At 36.9% G+C, this 22,755-nt stretch overlaps 1 protein-coding gene across 2 annotated transcripts in view; it reads left to right on the top strand.

The window, feature by feature from the left end:
• LOC131662821 (histone-arginine methyltransferase CARMER) overlaps positions 1-22,755 on the top strand; it is a 446,976-nt gene that overhangs the window by 125,683 nt on the left and 298,538 nt on the right. For both annotated transcript variants that reach the window (XM_058932892.1, XM_058932812.1), the window contains exon 3: positions 15,184-15,678. In XM_058932892.1, the coding sequence (XP_058788875.1) occupies positions 15,184-15,678 (495 nt within the window). The remainder of the gene's footprint in view (positions 1-15,183; positions 15,679-22,755) is intronic.

Below are 22,755 nucleotides of genomic sequence, written 5' to 3'. Positions count from 1 at the left end.
CATTTCATCATCAGCTACCTCAAAAACAAGTGATAACAGCTAAGATAACAGAATTTTGTGAATTTTCCTTACAATCAGGCTGTATTCAGCACCTTCAAAAACCCCTGCATAGATACCAGCTCAAATAATTAAATTTTTTTAGATTTTTCTTACAGTCAGGCTGCCATATTGGATCCGTCATTTTGAATTTTCAAAATCTGATACTGGATTCGTAATCGGCGCCCTCGAAAACCCATGTGCAGGCAATACTAGCTGAAATAATTTAATTTTGTGAACTTTTCTTGCGACGAAGCCGCTATATTGTATCCACCATTTTAAGTTTCCAAAATCTGATACTGGATTCGTAATCAACGGCCTTGAAAACCCCCGTATACCAAATATCAACGAATTTAGTCGTAAAATAAGCTCAAAACCGAATTTCATTAAATATCTCTCCTTTTTTTATTTGTCAATTGTTTATAAAAAATTATATGTAGTGCTATTCTGGAATTTTACCTCAAGAAACCTGTTCCCCAAGCATCCAGTGTTCAAACAAAAAAGATTAAAGCGATCTAGAGCTCAGATTATTCAAGCTATAAAGAAAAAACTGAGGAAAGATAGGGTGCCTGAATACTGGCACCCACCCTTGAAAGGGTTAACTCGTGTAGAATAATAGTTAATGAAAGTAAATCAGTTCACACCGCATTCACCCTCCGTAAAAATACGTGTCCATCCATTACACTTAATGACAAATACATACCGCAAAAAGACCATGTCAAATACTTAGGCATCCACTTGGATAGAAAGTTGACATGGAAACAACATATACTCGTATTTACAAAAAGAAAACAACTAGGATTAAAATGGAGAAAAATGTACTGGCTTATTGGAGCAAAATCCGAGCTAACAATCGAAAACAAACTCTTGTTATACAAAGCAGTACTCAAGCCAGTCTGGACTTATGGCATCCAACTATGGGGAGCCGCTTCAAACTCGAACATCGAAATACTGGAAAGAAATCAATCGAAAGTCTTACGCAGCATAACAAACGCGCCTTGATTCATGCCAAACGAGATCATTCGAAAAAACAATACAGATTACAAAAGTAAAGGAGGAAATAATTAATTTCTACAAAAAGTACCACACCAGACTGCAAAACCACTCAAACGAACTTATTAGCAAACTGCTCTCTGAAGAGATTACCAACACTAGACTTAAGAAACATAAACTGATAAACGACGGAATAGATTAAGTTAATTATGCAAAAACTGTAAACAAAAACAGCATACTCACTGGAGTGCTCTGTTATTTAGATTGTGAATGTCAAGTAGTAGAAATATTTGCTTATTGTCTCACTATGTGAGACAGATTGTAAATTTACATGGAGTTAATAAAAAAAAAATTACCTCCGTTCCAAGCAAGATTTCTTGCTTTATCTATCATATACAGTTACTTGCGGAAACATTGTTAAAATTTGAAACTTCGATAATACACGTGCTACAATTGTCAGAAGTCTTATTTTTTCAGAGATCGTTGAACAGTTATTAAAAGCTTTGGAAAAGTTTTCTTGTAGTTCAGTAGAAAAGTTATTCGTATCACTTGTCTCTTCAATTTTCACATCGTATATTTTTTGTAATTTTTCCCTTGTTGCTTCAGAATAAGAAGAGACAAATTGTCTCTTTTTTTTTGAGAACATACGTTGCAACATTGGTATTTGACAGATCGTACATTTTACGTAAGGGCGATACTGGATATTTTAACTGGCAGATAATTTCATTATTAAATTCTTTAATACAGGCCGATGTATCTAGTAGAAAATCACGATCAGTATCATCAACTTGCATTTCTTCGGGTTGATCTGCTTGTTGTTCATTGTAATCATCTAGCTCTGTTGAGTTGTGGTAATTCACAATACGTTTGAAGCAATTGCTACATACACTAAGAGTCGCATCCATTTTATCATTCTGGAGCTTTATTTGCAGATAGTCAGCATAATCATCATTTTTTTGAAATTTTATACTTCTACACTGATACACGTTCTTTTTGCGAATATTGAAATAGTCTAAGCACTTCAATCTCTTTGCAGAATAAAGACCTGCCATGTTGTCAACAAGACAATCAAGCTTACACTAACGCTGAATTCTATAAAAGTGGTGAATATTTACATACGTCGGGGTCTCTATTTGATTATGTATTCGGTCATCTGTGTTTATGGAGTACGTACATAAGTAAATAACATATGCCGAATGAAAGAATGTCTTCTTGATTAGGCAGATAATTACATCGAAATAATTGTTTTCCAATTTACTTATTCCAATTTTTTTTATTCTAATTTTGTATGCGACCTGAGGAAAAAACACCAAATTTCGGATACATAGATTTGAAAGTCCTGGTACAAAGAACCTACAAAAAAAATTTGAGAGAAAAAAAAGATGGCCTTTTTGAGATAAACGGTTTTTTTTTCGAAGAACTTAGGATTTTTTTTCGATATAATAGCATATTTTGACAGTTTTTTTTAAATGAGACATAATTGTTTTTCATCTGCAGATTAACCATATTAGGGAATGAAACAGCCTTAAAAGTTGCGAGTGTCAAGGGATACTTATTTTAAATGAAAAAACTTTATACTTTTCAACCAAACTAGCTCAAAAATCCATATTACAAATAATGCTAAGATATATGAATTAGTTCACAAAATTTGATCTATTCTGCAAGCATAAACATAAAGTAAATTTATAAAAAATTACTTTTATATAGAAAAATTGGTTTAAAACGTTAGTTTTGAAAAGAAAATCTGAATAAAGTGTATGTTACCCAAACATATATATTTCATTGTCAGCTGAGGTGTATTTGTATTAAACAAATTTTGTCATGTGATAACCATCCCTCTTATATTTTATCAAGTATCAGTAGAAGATTGGGATCTTTTTTCGAAATAATAGCATACTTTAACACTTTGTGTTTATTTTGGCATACGGAAAATATTCTGCACTTAATTTTGTCAATCTTACACTTGTGTTGGTGGGGACTATTAACTCTGGTTTACAGCCAAATTCAAGAGAAAAATATCCAAAAAATTCTTGAATGCTATTATATTACACAAAATCGCCGCAAAAAACATGATTACCAATAAGAACTTTTATTTTAATGTAGACCATTTAAGGATTATTATGTATAATGATAAATGTAATTCAAATTATATCTGAAATTGAATGTCTCATGAAACTAGTTTAAATAGAATTGATTAGTTATTCTCATAAACTTTTTGTTAAACCAATATACTAAAAAATTTTAAAAGTAGGCTCATATTGACATTAGAATTATGGATAGAGTAGTAACATTTTTTTATTGTTATTAGAATTTGTTAGTTGAATAAATACAAATACGTACTGTAACAGGCTGCCGCCTAGCCGCAAACCTCGGGTAATAACAACCCTAAATACAGCCAGACGGTGCCCTGTTAACTGTGTGCTCCTAGCACACTTGCTCACCTTGTCCAGGTGTGCGCCTGCGCCGAGTTCTCTTACCGATTCAACCTGGGTTCACGATCTCTCCGCCAGGGGCGCTATTACGCCTGCTTTACAGCGCTCCGTCGGCCACTGCTGACAACTCGGTTGGCGGGCAGCTTCTCTCGTTGCTTTCGTGATTCGTGCTAAATTACCGGCGCGTTCGAATCAAACGTAAACAATAACACCGATTTCGAACAAAGGGAAGACAAAATAACGAGATCGTTTCGTGTTAATCTCTAACCACTTTATTAACTCAAAACTAGTATAAGGGAGGGATTTGCCGAGAGACTCACGCACGCTATTTCGATACACCAATTTGAACGGGGAGAGAGAGAGTAAATCTCGCGGATGTCGCGGACTATTCGCACGCTCGCTATCAAGAAACTCACCGCGCGCGCTGCACGGGATCGCACGCTAAATTCAACGCGACAACAGTGCTGTGCACCTACCGCTAAGTTGACGGGGATACAGTGGCCAACCGTATCCGATTAACACGCTGCTGATGAACTGCCTCTGCGGTTGCTGCTCTGCTGTTGTTGTTGCGTGGCTGCAGGAGTCGCAGAGGTTGAGCTCGCTGGAGCCGAGGTCGCGCACATTCAACAATGCGCGCACTCGGCACTCCACTCCCGATTATCACTAACGACGACGGTGTCACACACGTCGTGCAGTGTGTGCCCTCGTACTACCGTGCCGATCGTTGTTGTCGGTCGCCGCTGCACACGTTGCGCGGTGTGCACTCCTACCTCACAACTCGCTAACAATGTGCACTGCTCCCTGGATCTCACTCGTAAAACACTCGGACTCTCTGTTGCCTCTAACGCGTATGCGATGTAGCCGGACTGAAGGACACAGTCATACTGGCTAGCTAACTCTCCCCTCCCGGTCATTGCCCCTAACGCACCTTCACTCTCTCTCTCAAACCGATCGCGGCTGTTACGCTCAGCCGCTTAGTAACCCACGCGAGTCTAAACGATTTTCGGCAATCGTTGCAGTACACAAAAATGGATACTTAAATTTTAAATGCATCAAATACTGTGAGTGAAGAAGAAAAGCTGACTCATAAATAGAATGGAGAGAGAACGACATAAAGCAAATTTTATAATATAATCACGCATGCAAATATGTTCTGAGATACTTGTTATTGAGAATGATTTATTTGTTTTTATATGAATTTGATATTATTCGTTATAATAATGCCAGTTCATATTTGGAAGAAAAAAATATGTCTTCGAATGGAAATAAATTTTTGATTCACCGCCAAAATACGTCAAAAATATGTATTACACTGTATCGAAATGTAGAAATTTTGGCAGTTTTTTCTATAATTTCAGATGAGTTTGAATCGTTGCATCGTTTCTACTTAACGTATTATAGCAATTTCTATTTATTCAGACAGTAACTCGTTAAGATAGAATTGGAAAATATCAAATAAAACGAAAAAAAGACCTTTATTAAACATTTTTATGGTATATTTTTTTATTAATAAAATGAGCATTAATATTTCACAGTACTAATTTTCTCGTTTTTTTATTTCGGTTAATCTTCAAGAAAGCTCCCTAAAAAAGTCTTTGCTAAAGTTTCTTAATACCTTTGAAATTATAGAAACACGCCGGTAGTATTTTTTCGTTGCTTTAAAAGTTTTTATAACAATAACCATGAAATTCAATCCCATGAACCTGATCAATCTCATTTTAGCTACATTTCAATCATTAAAAGTACCAAAAGCCTTATAAATAATAAGATAGCGAAATTGAGAGTTGTAGAAATGTAGCTATAGTTCGCTGTATTTTTGTGTAAGAAACACAAACACTTTTTTGAAGATTATCACTATTGTTCTAAATTTGAATCGTAATTGATAAAATATTTGTTTCACTAAAAATTATTATAAATTTCTGCCTACACGTATAAGAAATTGTTTAATATATCTTTTATCAATTCTCTTGTATCACTTCAATAAATTTTTTTGATAGCGTGATTTGTTTTATTTATTCTTATGACTTCTATTACAACTATCTATATTATCAATTTATTATTAGTCATATTTATTATATAGCTATAATTAAAGCAATTTTCTTGAAACTGGTGAAGATTATCCTATTTTCTAAATTCTTTCAAATTATTATTAACCTTGGTAAATCAAGTGATTATGTTATTCAAATTTCTAAAATGGTTATGCATATGTAACGGTGTAGGTTGGTCATGACCTACACCGTGCGTTACTTCTCTCTCTCCGATATCGGCAAGGGCTCATGTCGGGAACCTGGCGCACGTATGTTTCGTGCCTGATGCCAGTCTTTTGTTTCAGCATCGGATTCTCAAGAAAGGAAGAGAGAGCAGCAGCAGTATTAGTAGGTAAGAGCGCGCAATAACATGCGCTCTTGTCAGTCACCGAAAGAGAGAGAGAGAGAGAGAGAGAGAGAATGACTTTTTCTTACAACTAATAGTGCAGTTAGAAGATATTCAAAGACAAATTAATGTAACGGTCAACTTAATTAAGTAGTAAATATAATAAAAATCTCTAGCAGCATCACCAGACCTGGGCGCTAAGCTGCAAAAAGTATTGTCGCGCCCCAGCCTTAAAACAAGCTAGCGATGGCGCGTGTCTCACAAGGGAACCACCCCAACTCGACCTCACCGATTTGAATGATTTTGGGATATGTTGTAGTACTTGAAAAAAAATTAGATACGTGTTTTTTTTATCGGCCCATATGGGCTTTTAAGGGGTGAAATCCATCCTGAAAATCAACCCCTAAAATCAGTTTTTTTAAATATTTCTCAGCATCAAATGACTATTTTTCAGAAAACTCAAAGTTAAAAAATTTCTTATAAAAAGGCGCTTTTAAGAACATAACATTTATACCGAAGAGTTGCAACCCCCTTTTTAATAGGGGTAAATACACGATTTTTTGTACAGTTTTACGATATGTAATATAGTAAATCAGCGCGATTGATTTAAAAATCGCACTGATAATGAAAAAATAACAAAATTAAATTGACGTGTTTCCAGGTTTCAAAAAAATTTTATTTAAGGAGTGTTTCACCCCCTAGAAACCACCCCCGTCAAACTGTCAGCAGGTTAATCCACCTAACCCTGGGATAAACAAGTTTAGTCGTTTGTTATTTCTTGAAATAATTTAATTCTATGCATGAGCGAGCTACCTCAACTAACTAACCTGCCTCTAACCCACCAAACCCTCATAATCCAGCCTTACCGAACGACATGCGGGCTAACCTTATATAAATAGCGAAAAATAAATGTATTTCTTGAATAACATTCATGTTGCATAACAATATGTCTTAAGTATTACAAATTTATTATTGGTGTATTAGGCGAGGCCTTATCGTAGGCCCCCGTGGGACTGGGACGTGCAACAGGCATTGAACACGAGATCCGGGTCGGTGATACGATACCACTCAAGGCCGAATCTCGACCTATCACTGCCTGTACCGTGCCCGGACTGGGACATTCCCAGTTCGTACGAATGCCATTCGGTCCCTCGTACGCCGACGCCACCTTCCAACGGTTAATAGATAGCGTGATCGGACCCGAGCTTGGCGATTTTGCCTTCGCTATTTGGACGATATCATCGGAGTATCGTCCAAATTCGAAGATAACCTACAACATCTTAAAACCGTGTTGGATATGTTATGTAGAGCTGGCCTCTCGATTAATCGAGAGAAGAGTGTCTTCTGCAAGCCTGAGGCCACATACCTTGGTTTGTTGACTATCCACGAGGGAACCGTGGCGACCAATATCCCGCCTACGGCGAGCGACGCGACGACACGTGAAGACGGACGCGCCGTTACTACGGATAACACGATCCGGAATGATAACGCGACAACTTCGAGCAAAACCTCGTCACGTCCCTTCCGATCCCTCCGATAAGATCCTGATAACTGCCCCACCAACTAACACAGCAAAGCGCCCGCAAGGGAGACCTTGCAAGAACGCGCTAACCGCCCAAACTACAACGTATCAACAGAATCCACGTATCTCCCCTCCCGTTGTCGGGAAAAGGAAGAGAGGTAGATCGTCGAGAACACCGACCGTGGATGCATGTGACCCTGCGAACGAAGGACCTGGGAGACCGACGCAAAGGACCCCACCTTCAATCCCGGCGACGAAGGCCCTGGGCAGCCTAACAGGCGCCCACCTTCGGTACCCGAGGAAAGGGTTATAGATTCTGACATGCGTGACTGTTACAGGATTGAGATTACCTTCGAGCAATTCGAAAGGAGCGGCAGCCGCCCTCATTAGGCTGGACCTAGGTCCCGCCGTCGAGGGAGTCGTGCACGCTGCCTTACACCTCCTCGGAGAGAAGAAGGAGGAAGAAGAGCAAACACGGATGCGAGCTCATGCGAGCTCGTCATCCGTGATTATCCAGGAGGTCGCGGGCGAAGAATCACTGCGCCCCTCGACAGTGCAGGGCGACGTGCGCGAAGAGTCGACCACGCTACCCACAGCACCAGCGGGAGCAATCCCCATGAGGCCCCGACCAACCTCCGTAGGCACGCAGACGGAGGGAGCTTTCGACGATGCGATCTGGCGCCCCAGGTTCACTGGCCCAGGCATCCTCGCCTGGCGAACGAACCTGGGAGGAGATAGTGGAGGGTTTGAAGGAGGTCGAACAAGGCTGGACCACCCTCAACACCCTCCAACGAGCCGTATACGCGGGATACGACGCATATATGACTGCGGGACATCGCCCCAGTGATATGGATTACTGGAGCGAGGTGGTGTTCCGCCGGCGCCAGTTCGCCCGAGCGCTGAAAAAGGTTCAGCGCCGTTACCGCCAGGCCCTCGAGGGCCCGGTTGGCGACGCACCTAATGGTCCCACCCAGCCTCCAGCCGTCGGAGCCAGACTAGCGGCTCCAGATGTCAGGTCGGAGGCCACGATACAGCGGGGTCCACGGACGTGCGGGGTAAACCTCGTGGTAAACGTGGACATCAGTAACGGAGGTCAAGCAACTGGACCCACATCTACATGAACCTTGTGGTGGGGTCCGGGGGCGAGGACCACACGGCCGAAAGACCGTTGTGGTCCGCCCCGAACAGACGTGACGGGTTGCCGCTGATCTCCAGGGAGCGAGGCCTCCTTCGTGGTATCCTCTCCCGCGCACAGTGGGAAGGGTGCCACGTGTGCCACTACCCCGGGGTGACCCGCGCGGATGTTGTCCACGGGTCCGACAGCACGTCGACCTGGTCCAGGAGAGGCTGGGATGGGAGGCACGCGGGTGCCTATCGTTGGACGCAGAAGGCCGGGAGATATCCCAGTGACCGACCAGGTTAAAGATCCCTGCCCCCATGAGCAGGGCCACACCCACACCAACGTCCAATAAAAACGAAATATCACGGAGAACGTGACCTGTTATTATCCTTACCCTCTTAACCTCCAAAAGAATAGCGCTAATGATTCTATCGTCGAGGACCCCATAGGTCCAGACTGGAAGGGGGCTGTGACGGTAAACGTCTTATTACGCTAACGGCCCAACCGTGCGGGTGCCCGCGAGGGCAGCACCTGTCGGTTGGGGAAAATGTGACGAGGGAATTCGGCACGCGACGGGACGGAACGCGCGCGTATGAAAATGAGACAGTGAAGGAATAACCATCGACATGCTTAGCCGAAAGTGCAGAATCAGCTACCGATACGTTAGCCGGAGAGTCGAGGATCAGCACCCGATCGCTAAGCTGTGCGAAAGAGATTGTCGTTGTTCCCGAGCCATCCTGAGTGTCGACACGAGCTGACCCGGACCTGCAGGAGCCGTGCTGTAGCCTGAAGGAGCTGAGTGCGTGCGAGCATGCGAAAGTGTGCGAGTGAGGAGTTTCGCCATCGAGGGCGAAACCAAAACACGCGAGTTACCTCGAAGCGATAAAGACAGACTTTGCCGCAACCGGAGTGTGAATTTGTGCTCCTTGTCTTCGTGCGACTTACAGCTTTATCGCAATGTCCACTCCAAGAGTCCAGTAAAAGTACAGATTGAGGTCCAACATTTGGGTAAAAAACTTCTTTCAACCAAATTTTAAAATGATCTAAAATAAAAGTGTTAAAATTTTTTTATGTCATTACATTATAATAAACAAAAATATACTAACTTGTTGTTAATTTTCCAGATTTAGATGCTTTCACATGCACATTTTCTGGTCTAAATAATGAAGATTTCGTAATGGGACCGAATTGACCACTTTTTTCTTTTAATACTCTAAAAAGTGGTGATAAAAGTTTCCCGGTTATTGATATAGTTGGTTGAACTGGATAACTGTACGTTGTCGATGAAACCGACTGTATCAGACATTGCACCTGCTTTTCACCTTCAACTGCTAATGTTCTTCCCGAGTGCATTTCTAATAGGAAACCACTCTGATCTGAATTATAAAAGTTTGCAATGCCGATTTCTGGTTGATTATAACATGATTTAACATCAGCTACAAAAGCATGAGCATTAGTTTGTAGTTCTTCTTTACTTTTTAATGTTTTTTTGGTGATAAATTTATTTATTTTTCTAGATACTATTCTATGAGCTTTTTTAAATTTTAGTAACCAATTTTGAGAAACCTTAAATTTTATATCTTCATGGCCAACAATTTTTTGAGCTTACAATGCTCATTTCCGTATGTCTCGATCATGCACTATGGTACCAGCTGCAATAGCGGCTTTTAAATTATCAAACGTGTATTGGCAAATTTACGCAATTTTTTCTCGGTAGGTTCCATTTTTATTAATTGTTTTTGCCCAACGTTTAAGTTGACTTATAGATAAAACTTTTTTGAATCTATGTTGTACAGTATCCAGTTTTAAGTTTTTGTTTTTTCCGCTCCTACAAAATTCTGCGGCTCTTTGTTTATAATCAAATGTGATTTCTTAATTATCACTTGTGCACTGATTTGTTGGTGCAAAATCAGGATCAGGAAAGTGATGTTGAACTTCATCTTCGACTATTTTAGCATCAGTATCTTTATAATCTTCATGAAAATCTAACGACTCTTCAACAATCATATCAATATCATTAAACTCATACACGGCATCTATTAATATTTCTTTCAACTTTTCTGACAATTTAATTTCTTTGAAATTAATCTCGCTATCTGGTATTTGTAAACTTTGAAAATATGCTAATAATAAATTGACTACATTCAAAGGATCTTCGTGTTTTAATCTAAAACACAATCAAGATATAAATACTCTTTTTTGCAGCTGAATAATTTTACAAAAGACATAAGAAAACCTAGTCTATAAATAGAATTTGATCATACGTTTTTAACAGTTATATTTCACATGTTTACAAATCAAAATATTTGAATAAAATTATATATGATAAGTGACATAAATACTTACGTAGTTGACAAAAACTTTTCTTCTTGTTATGTACTATATTTTCGTGTTCGGGAAATTTGTATGTAAATATAGAAATAAGTTTATTTATAATTCCAGCACTATAAAAAAACTTTAACTTTTTAAATACTTGACTTTTCTTCAACTACTATGAATAATGAAATATGTATCGGATGTCTTATTATCGTAAGGGGCGTAGATTTGATATAACTTATCTTCTTCGAGCCATTAATAAGACAAAATTTTTAATAAGATAAAGTGGTCAGCAAAGTAAAGTACCAACAAAAAGTAAACTAAACGATAAGTGAAAATTGAAAAAAGTAAATAGTTTATAAGTATAGGAATTGAGGCTATAATAATTATTTATAACTATTAATATAATCAATTATTTGTTATAATTTCTTTTCTCATTGACAAATTGTAAATGATTTAAAAAGAAATAATAACTATATTAAACTTCCACTTTTGAAAGTAATAATTTTTAACTGTTGTTACTTGTTATTTTTTTTTTATTACGAAATAACTTTACGATTAAAAAATAATAACTATTATTATTACTCTTTTATACACAGCTATTTGTAATACAATGCAAATAATATTTAAAAAAAACTGATACTATAACTGTTATTAATAATTTCGAAAAAACAAAATAGTTAATAATTATTTATAATTTATTTTAGTCTCAAATCTTATATTTATAAACCGTTATTAATTATTTTTATCTTTTTTGTATTTATAATAAAAAGAAAATAATAATTATTACATAAAATTTGTAATACTTAGGACATATTGTTATGCAACATGAATGTTATTCAAGAAATACATTTATTTTTCGCTATTTATATAAGGTTAGCCCGCATGTCGTTCGATAAGGCTGGATTATGGGGGTTTGGTGGGTTAGAGGCAGGTTAGTTAGTTGAGGTAGCTCGCTCATGCATAGAATTAAATTATTTCAAGAAATAACAAACGACTAAACTTGTTTATCCCAGGGTTAGGTGGATTAACCTGCTGACAGTTTGACGGGGGTGGTTTCTAGGGGGTGAAACACTCCTTAAATAAAATTTTTTTGAAACCTGGAAACACGTCAATTTAATTTTGTTATTTTTTCATTATCAGTGCGATTTTTAAATCAATCGCGCTGATTTACTATATTACATATCGTAAAACTGTACAAAAAATCGTGTATTTACCCCTATTAAAAAGGGGGTTGCAACTCTTCGGTATAAATGTTATGTTCTTAAAAGCGCCTTTTTATAAGAAATTTTTTAACTTTGAGTTTTCTGAAAAATAGTCATTTGATGCTGAGAAATATTTAAAAAAACTGATTTTAGGGGTTGATTTTCAGGATGGATTTCACCCCTTAAAAGCCCATATGGGCCGATAAAAAAAACACGTATCTAATTTTTTTTCAAGTACTACAACATATCCCAAAATCATTCAAATCGGTGAGGTCGAGTTGGGGTGGTTCCCTTGTGAGACACGCGCCATCGCTAGCTTGTTTTAAGGCTGGGGCGCGACAATACTTTTTGCAGCTTAGTGCCCAGGTCTGGTGATGCTGCTAGAGATTTTTATTATATTTACTACTTAATTAAGTTGACCGTTACATTAATTTGTCTTTGAATATCTTCTGACTGCACTATTAGTTGTAAGAAAAAGTCATTCTCTCTCTCTCTCTCTCTCTTTCGGTGACTGACAAGAGCGCATGTTATTGCGCGCTCTTACCTACTAATACTGCTGCTGCTCTCTCTTCCTTTCTTGAGAATCCGATGCTGAAACAAAAGACTGGCATCAGGCACGAAACATACGTGCGCCAGGTTCCCGACATGAGCCCTTGCCGATATCGGAGAGAGAGAAGTAACGCACGGTGTAGGTCATGACCAACCTACACCGTTACATATGCATAATCATTTTAGAAATTTGAATAACATAATCACTTGATTTACCAAGGTTAATAATAATTTGAAAGAATTTAGAAAATAGGATAATCTTCACCAGTTTCAAGAAAATTGCTTTAATTATAGCTATATAATAAATATGACTAATAATAAATTGATAATATAGATAGTTGTAATAGAAGTCATAAGAATAAATAAAACAAATCACGCTATCAAAAAAATTTATTGAAGTGATACAAGAGAATTGATAAAAGATATATTAAACAATTTCTTATACGTGTAGGCAGAAATTTATAATAATTTTTAGTGAAACAAATATTTTATCAATTACGATTCAAATTTAGAACAATAGTGATAATCTTCAAAAAAGTGTTTGTGTTTCTTACACAAAAATACAGCGAACTATAGCTACATTTCTACAACTCTCAATTTCGCTATCTTATTATTTATAAGGCTTTTGGTACTTTTAATGATTGAAATGTAGCTAAAATGAGATTGATCAGGTTCATGGGATTGAATTTCATGGTTATTGTTATAAAAACTTTTAAAGCAACGAAAAAATACTACCGGCGTGTTTCTATAATTTCAAAGGTATTAAGAAACTTTAGCAAAGACTTTTTTAGGGAGCTTTCTTGAAGATTAACCGAAATAAAAAAACGAGAAAATTAGTACTGTGAAATATTAATGCTCATTTTATTAATAAAAAAATATACCATAAAAATATTTAATAAAGGTCTTTTTTTCGTTTTATTTGATATTTTCCAATTCTATCTTAACGAGTTACTGTCTGAATAAATAGAAATTGCTATAATACGTTAAGTAGAAACGATGCAACGATTCAAACTCATCTGAAATTATAGAAAAAACTGCCAAAATTTCTACATTTCGATACAGTGTAATACATATTTTTGACGTATTTTGGCGGTGAATCAAAAATTTATTTCCATTCGAAGACATATTTTTTTCTTCCAAATATGAACTGGCATTATTATAACGAATAATATCAAATTCATATAAAAACAAATAAGTCATTCTCAATAACAAGTATCTCAGAACTTATTTGCATGCGTGATTATGCTATCATGATTCAAATCGGTGAGGTCGTGTTGGGGTGGTTCCCTTGTCAGATGCGAAGGAAGATTGTTCCAGAGATGGGCCTCCATTACCTGGAAAGACTTACGGGACATCTGCGTCCTTGCCTCAGCAACCCTTAACTCCACTTGATCTACTCTTTCTGAATACTTTGATTTATGTTTAGTAAAGAACACATTCAGATAGCCAGGTTTTCGTATTTTGAGCAGGGGCGTAAAATTAACTTTTCTTCTAAAGTACTCAACTTATTTTAGTTTATCTTACTATACTAGTTTTTCTATTGATGATCGTTAAAACTTTATTTACATTTTTATACTCTTCATTTCAAATTTTTCCTATCGACTACTCAAACTCATCTACCTGCATTAATCCATTAACGCCGACAGAACGCTTTTTCGAGAGCTACGTTCAAATAGTCGCTATGCAATGAATTTAAACAAAAAAATTTAGGAACCACTATTCTTTGCGTTTTGGAGGGTGCTCTTTTCAGTAGTGTTGGTTAAATGTCTCGGAAAATAATGTTGCTATCGAAAAGTTCAAAAATAAAAGAAAAAGAAAACTGGATTTTTCGGCTGATTTTTGTTAAATCGTCTATCCTCTTATAATTTTTTATATGTCGAAGACGTCTTTAAATTACGGTTCGAAATCTGAACTAAAACATAAGTTTTTGCGAACATGAAAATTTTGTTTTTCTTAGCAAATTTCTTAAAATCAAATAAAGAATATTCTCAAATATTTTCAGAACTTTCTGATAATTTTTAAATTTGTAATCTTGTGACTTCAAAAATTCCAAAATTTTTTTGGACGATTGTCAAAAAAGTCTGAAGTATTGGTTGAGTGATTCTAAGATCTTTTTATTCTTAGGAAATTTTCATAAGAATCCATAGTTTTCCAGAAAAAATATTATGAAGTTACAGAAAAAAATTTTTCATTTCGGCCACCATTTTGTTTAATCAAAAAATTTTCATGGTCCTGAAACCTTACTTATTTTTAGTTGAGATATCGAGGCCGCGATCTAGAGAGGTTTTGAACATATCAAAAGATGTTAAGAAAACAAACATTCAATTACAAAATAAAATTCAAGCGAAAATACCATTTTATATATTTTTAACATTTTTTGATGGTAATATTTTCTTGCCAGACTTTTAACCACTATTACAAAAAAAAGGCATCCTCAAAAACATAGAGAACAAAGGTTCCTAAATTTTTTTTGGTTTTAATTCAGTGCATGGCAACTATTCAAACGTATTTCTCGAAATATCGTCCTGTCGGCGTTCATGGGTTACAAACTATAAAAACGGCTAAAAATAAATGTACCAATAGTATTTAATATTATGAATCCTAAACTACATGTTAATTGAATTCATATTTTTATAGATTTTAAGAACTTCAACTTAGTAATATTAAAGTTCAAAAACGACTTAGGAAAGTCAGTATTCAATGATCGTACAGAGGAGTCATCGGCTATGCAATACTTTCAATTTTACGGATACTTATCACAGCAACAAAATATGATGCAAGACTATGTACGAACAAGTACATACCAACGTGCTATTTTAGGAAATTTGTCAGATTTTAAAGATAAAATTGTATTAGATGTAGGAGCAGGTTCAGGAATTCTGTCGTTTTTTGCTGTACAAGCTGGCGCAAAAAAAGTTTACGCAGTTGAAGCGAGTAACATGGCTTACCATGCAGAACTATTAGTCGCAGCTAATAATTTATCAGACAAAATAACAATCATTGCAGGGAAAATAGAAGAAATAACTATACCAGAAAAAGTAGATTGTATAGTTAGTGAACCAATGGGATATATGTTATACAATGAAAGAATGCTTGAAACATACTTACATTCGAAGAAATGGTTGAAATCTGGTAAGTGTATTTAAGGTTGAAATCATTCTATTACAATAACTTCCATTGTTCATTATTATCATACCATTTACGAATAATTATATTAATGACAATCGCAGCCAAGTTGTACTTAAACTTATTTCAAAACTTCGTAGACAAATAGTACATTACGACACTAGGCCAGAAAGTTGGATTTCCGGGGCGTGCGTAAGTGACGGGCGAGCCGAATGCTCGCTCGTCACTTACGCACGCCTGGGCATCCAACTATCTGGCCGTGTGTCGTATACTATTTTTCCTTATCCCTGGCCGAAAGTGCCGTGTACACGGAGAGAGTAAAAATTATGGTGATCGTTCTGTAAAGTTGAAATACCTAAACTTTTAGAGGCTAACCGAGTGTGCGGGAATGACAGCTGCGCATGCGCGTCGCGCGCCTAATGCCGCTGCTCTATAGAGTACAGAAAAAACATTTGGGGAAAATTCTGGGAAACCCCAAGTCGTCATACTTTATGATTGAAAATTTTACTGGGCGTCACTGAAATTTTTACTAAGCTATCTTAGTCATTTCAACATGAAATTCTTTCCATGTAGCTGCGCGTGCTTTTTACTTTCCGCTTAAATCATGTTAAGCTGGTCTAGCTGCAGTACGGTTAGGTGTTTCCATGCCCGCCTGACTTTTGTAAATACGTGGCGAAGCCGAGGTTTTACTGGTCAGGGCGGGCATGAAAAACAAAAGTATTTTATTCAATAAAGCTACAAGTAAGTATATTTTATTCAATTTTCTTTATTGATTTTGTTATCAAGTAAATGAAAAGTACAGTTGTTGAAAGTACAGTTTTCGAACGTAACATGTTGCGCGGGAATCGTTTTTCCATTCACACATTCGTTTTTTCTTACGACATTCTCAATATTGTCTAGTGCTCTCCTCTTACTCGGTGGTGATGTTGTAGCTGGCCTGTTAAATACAAGTTTTTACAGACGCCGTAAAAAGCGCTCTTTTCTTAGCCTTTCGGTCAAAAGATAAAAAAAAAACTCTAATTTTGCCTATCAGGGGTCTACATTTTTTAAAAACGCCGCAAAGGACACTCTTTCCTAAGCCTTTCCGCGCCTGGATAGAAAAAAGCATTTCAGCCAATCAGCGCCGCGTTTCCAAACAGCCAATCAGCGCCGCTTTTCCCAAACAGGCCGCAAAAGTCCCTCTTCCTGGAGCGAAATCAGGCCGGGAAATAGGCACTTTCGGCCAAGGGATAAGGAAAAAAAATTTTTTTTACTTGTTATGTGATATCTTGCTTTCTAATAACTTCTACTATTTTTTAATACCATCATACAAGAATCTATTTTGCGACAAAAATTAATGAGAGGGTGATAACTACGAGTATTAGTAGAAGTGGATAAAAATACGGTGGGAATCCTCGTTCTAACTTAGGTTTTTGTTTCGCACGCATGATTTGAATAAAGATATAAACAGTCACATTTCTAGTTAATAAAATTAAGAAATTTGATAATTAAGTTATTAAGTAAATATTGTGTAAGATGAAATATGTCCAAAATTTATGTATGATGTTCCTTATATTCTAAAAAATTATGGCCACATCATGTTGCGTTCTATGAAAATTTACAAAGTTTAATGTACGTAGAATGACAGATAAATTAGATGCGATAGGTTGGAGAAACATCAAAACAAGCAACAGAAGTGACAAAATATATGATATGCAATTATGGTGGACATACAAACATGGACATTATAAAGAATGCTATTTTTTTAAGTTATACAAATTCAAATCAGTTCTAATTGCAAAAATATAAAAGTTTAATATAGTATATACACTGTTAATCACGTAATTTTGCCCTTACCCCATACGAGCAATATTGGACAAACTGTAAAATTGTGTATATTTGGTAAACATTAACGTAAAGAAACGAGTATGGGTGTCTAAAATCTCTTTTCAAGACGAATACTACTATATGTTTTTTTTTTTTGCAACGATAGATTAATATTGCAAATGTTTTAATTTCTTGTCTATCTATACTGATTCTTGAACATTCATGGCACGGAAATGTAAAGTATATTATCTTATAGCTTTTACCAACTCCGATCTAAATCACTCATTTAAAATTTATTTTCATCAGATATGATGCGCTTACCAGCATTTTTCACGAAAATTGACACCTGCTTTCAACTTTTCATATTTTGGTAATATCAATATAGAAAAAATTGTATAGGAAAGAAAATATTTGATTTTTTATGTAAAATATTATTAACTTTGTACAGATTCTTTAAAAAACAAAAGTTTTTTTTCACCCTACGTTTTTATGCTGTAATAGAGTTGGCCTGAAATATCCTCTATCACCAATTATTTAAGGGGAGGGCAAGAGATGCGGTGTGTCGCTTCTAGCAAAGCAGAAAGGAGAAGGTGTACATTCAATAATTTCACACGCTCAACTTCGTTAATTGACCTTTTATTACACTTGCACTTCCCTGAGTGCCGATGAGAATACAAAACCACTTATCAATAATAATACGCAAAACTTACTCTAAATGAGATGTCCGGCATGTTAGCGCCATATCATCTCATTAACCGGCTCAAACGACTAAATGACAAAGATACGTTCTGCCGGCTCGTGAAAGCCTGGCGCCGCACACAAAACCGCAAGACAATGCCGAGGAAAATAGAGAGAGAGAAACGAGAGGAGAGAAAACTAAACCTGACCAAAAAGTAATGGCTGCTTGGCAGGTGAGCTGGAGGTGAGGCGGCTAACGCAAGACGTGGCCCAGTTTTTTTTGTCTTCACGGCTTCACACTCTTTGTCGTCACGGCTCTCACACTCTCTGTCTGGTTCGCGGCAAGAAAAGATGGCAATCCTCCCAGTGCGGCCGATCTCCTTCGCGTGCGACGATCTAGTAGTGCGTGCGAGTCGGCTTCTCACGCCTTCCCCACCACTGTCCTCCTAATCGGCAGCACGTGGCACTGCCCAGTGCGACAAGTGCCCTGCGCCGAGCCTTACCGAACTACATATATTTTCTCTCTCTCTCTATCTCTCTCCTACTCTTGATATTTCCTTCCCGTTTCTCTTGCTCGCTGCCTTCTCTCTCTCTAGCTGCAATACTGAAAAAGAATAAAGGCAGGCATCAGACACGTAAAATAACGTGTGTCCGATGCCAGCCGTGCGCCTTTGCCTAGGAAGGAGAGGGAAACAAGCACACGGTGCAGGCCATGACCAGCCTACACCGTCACAATGCATAAAAAATTTTTTCGTTTCTTTTTTCTATAAATAAAAATTATCTTCTCAATAAAAAGAATATTACTTGTCAGAAAATGTATTTTTTACGGATTTAACAATAACTAGATATTATGAATGTAGATAAAATTACAACAAGCTTAAAAGGACTCATTATATATCTCTCTTTCCTGTTATATGCCTCGATATTTGCACCATTATGATTATGATTATTATTATTATGTACAATTTTTTTACGGTCACAGTAACAAGGTAAGTAAAAAAGAGAACACGTCGTCACAATTCTAATGCGAGAACGCGAGAGAAAAAGAGAGAAAGAGAGAGAGAGAGAGAGAACCGAGAGGAAGAGCAGAGAAATCTACCGGGGACTAATTAATAGCCAGCTACACGAGTAGACGCTGCATAGCAGCGGTCCGACGAATACCTATTTTGATAGTTTGGTTAAGTGCCTTAACTTTTCTTCGTGACCAGCGTCGAGACAGGTGTGTACGACAGGGTTGCCGTAATCCACTAGCACAGCCTCGGTAGTCATCTTCGTCGCTACTGATCTTCATTGAGGCAATTTTTTCTTCATTCAAGCAAGCAGATCGTCGAGCTCTTCTTTCGTATTATAGCCGCAACCCTGTACGAAGTCTGTCCGGAAAAGTATCGGACCTACCTTTGTGTTTTCGTGCTAGCGTTATTCTTTATCATCTGGTGGGTGGCATCCTTCAAAGTAATCCCCACTTGATTGAATAACACGGATCCATCGATGTTTCCACTTTTCAAAACAGTCCTGGAACTCACTTTTAGGGATAGCCTTAAGTACACTTATCGCATTGTTTTCAACCGTTGTTTTGTCATCGAATCGGAGTCCTTTGAATGGTTTTTTTAGTTTTGGAAACAGCCAAAAGTCACAAGGGGCTATGTCGGGACTGTATGGAGGTTGTCGAAGCAATGCGATATTGTGTTTGCTCAAAAACTGCTGCACAAGATTGGATGAATGCGCTGGCGCATTATCGTGATTTAGAAGCCAGTCACTACTTTCCTAAAAGTGCGGCCATTTTCTTCTTACTGCATCACGCAAACGTTTCAAAATTTGAATGTAGTATTCTTTATTGATTGTCTGACCTGTTCGTGCATATTCGTGATGTACAACACCTTCACAATCGAAAAAAACAATCAACATTGACTTAACATTGCTCTGACTTTGACGTGCTTTTTTTGGTCTTGGCGATTCAGAATGCTTCCATTGTGAAGATTGGTGTTTTGTTTCAGAATCATAACCATAAACCCATGATTCATCACCTGTAATAACTTTTCTAAGCACATTATCATCATTATTGACCATTTCCAGATTGTCCAGAGCGATTTCTAAGCGAATGTTCTTCTGCTCTGCTGTGGGCAATTTTGGAATGAATTTCGCACACACGCTTTTCATTCCTAAATTTTCAATTGAAATTTCTAAAATAATAGTTTTTGGTATCCCAAGGTCTTCTTCTAGTTCTCGCACAGTCATACGACGATCTTGTTCGATTGCAAAACGCACCCGCTCAATATTATCTGCGGTTTTTGTCGTCGAAGGTCGGCCGGAACGAGAATCACTATCGACAGAAGTGCGACCATCCTTGAACCGTTTATACCACTCTTTTATTCGTGTTTTGCTCATTCACTCGCTTCCGAAGGCCTTTTGCATCATTTCAATAGTTTCCGAACTCATTTTTCCGAGTTGAAAGCAAAATTTGATGCAAATTCATTGATCTTGTTTTTCAGTCATTTTTGACAATATCAAAATCCGACGAACGCGAAAAAAGTGCTGTAAACAAAGACACGCTGCGCATGAACTATACGTCCGGCAGCTATCAGTAAGTAACCAATAGATTCGTGAGGCTTTACAGTTGACGTTTCTGTCCGGTAGAGATCGCTCGAACACTATGGCTCGAAGATATAAACGTAGGCCCGATACTTTCCGGACAGACCTCGTAAGTATCGGCATAAGTATAATCTCTCTTGTTTGCTCTCTCTTCTGCGCTATTGTTTTACCTTTCTCTACTCTTTACTTTCTGCTGTTACAGCTAACTCTAGCTTACTCTTTTCTATAAATCGTTGCTGTTGCTAACTCATTCTAATTTTATTTGGTGCCTCATTCAATCTTATCCTATTTTTGTGCGCTTTCGCTTTCTATTGCGCTCAAATTTGTTATTTATCTCGGCTACAACAGCATCAATCGCAAGACGTTCCCTGGAGGCCCGCGTGTACAAAGATATATATCAGCCCATCACTAGCTGCTCACTTGTCATTTCGACCTCTCTTTACTTATACACCGGACTAGCAAAAACCCCGTTATAACATATTCGCTTTGAAACAATTGATTATTTTGTTTAGAAGTTTCGATACACTGAATAATACTGAATATGATTAAAAATATATATCTCTACACTAAATCAAATATACGTTCTTAAATATTTTTGTTTTATATTTCTGGGTATAAGCGTATCATTTGGTAGTCGGCCTGTTCCATATGGATTCTCTCAGAAAAAAAATTAACATCTTCAATTTTTTTGAAACTTGATAGTATTAATCTACTTTGAATTTCATTAGATACGTGTTTTTTCTTTTTTCCGAAATATATTTTTCAAATCCTGTATACGGTTTTTAGCGTTGTTTCATATATGAAAATTCACACTTTGTTTCATATGTACACCATTTCGGCCCATATCATCGTATCAAAACGAATGTTTTAAATGTAAGGAATTTCATTGTCTATCATACTGTACTAAAAAATTATGATTTTATTGAAAATTTCTTTTGAAATTCAATTTGATAAAATCAAAAAAGTGATTTTTTTTGAAAATCGATTTTCTCAAAAATACCATCTTTGGTTTTTTCAATTTTGGGTATGTTGTTCAGAATCTTATAAGCTATCTGCCTACCAAGCGACAATATGCCACTTTACTCCATTCTCGAGATATGGTCTTGCAAAGAAAATGACTACTTTCACGTTTTTTAGCCCCATATGAGTTAAGTAAACACTCTATTGTTCGTTCAAATGACCCCACTCATTTTCGAATCCACGAAATAAATGTGTACTAAGTATTCTTTAATGATTATAAATATTAACTTCTCAAATTTGATCACTTTAATTTGTTCCTGTTTATGTAAAGTTATTCATGTAATTTTTAAATAAAATGACAGAAACGGAAAAAAAGTTTCATTTAAAAAATTTAATATCTCAAAAATGCCATTCTTAATATTTTTTCATATTTGGATATATTGTTTAACATCTTATAAGCTGTCTTTCTGCCAAGTGACAATACGATGGTCGTTTGAAAAATCCGTGCAAAGTCAGAGAGATGGCGCTACTAGTGCGTATCAAGGTTTTTTTCAGTTAGTGGCATAGCTTGGAAGAGCACACACCAAGTTTCAGCCAGATTGGCCAATGACTTTGCGTTTTACATTCGTTTCAATCAAAGAAATCGAGTGTTTGTAAAAAAATGGACGTAAAAGAATTTCGCGTATTGATTTAACATTACTTTTTCAAAGGCAAAACGCCTCAGGAGATTAAACAGAAGCTTGATAAACATTATTACAAAAAACCAAGCAGTTTTTATTTTTGCACGGACTTTTCAAACGACCCTTGTATACCATTATGCCCCGTTCACGAGATCAACTTTGCGAATGTAATGAATTTTTATGCGTTTTAACGTACAATCAATAACTTTCTCACTCACATCTAAAAATTTTCTCAACTCAAATAAATTAAACCTATGTTCTCGAAAATTAATGACGTCTCGTCACTTTATCACTCACGTAGTAAAGGATCCGTAACATAAAATCCAGGCCCAAGCACGCTCGAGGGATTAGGACGCCCTAGTTACTCAGA

The sequence above is a fragment of the Phymastichus coffea genome, unplaced genomic scaffold (genome assembly GCF_024137745.1).
Source record: "Phymastichus coffea isolate CEN01 unplaced genomic scaffold, Cenicafe_Pcof_1.1 PCOF00001, whole genome shotgun sequence".
Lineage (NCBI taxonomy): Eukaryota > Metazoa > Arthropoda > Insecta > Hymenoptera > Eulophidae > Phymastichus > Phymastichus coffea.
Note: the sequence above shows the minus strand (reverse complement) of the source record. Positions and strands in the feature narration are given on the sequence as shown.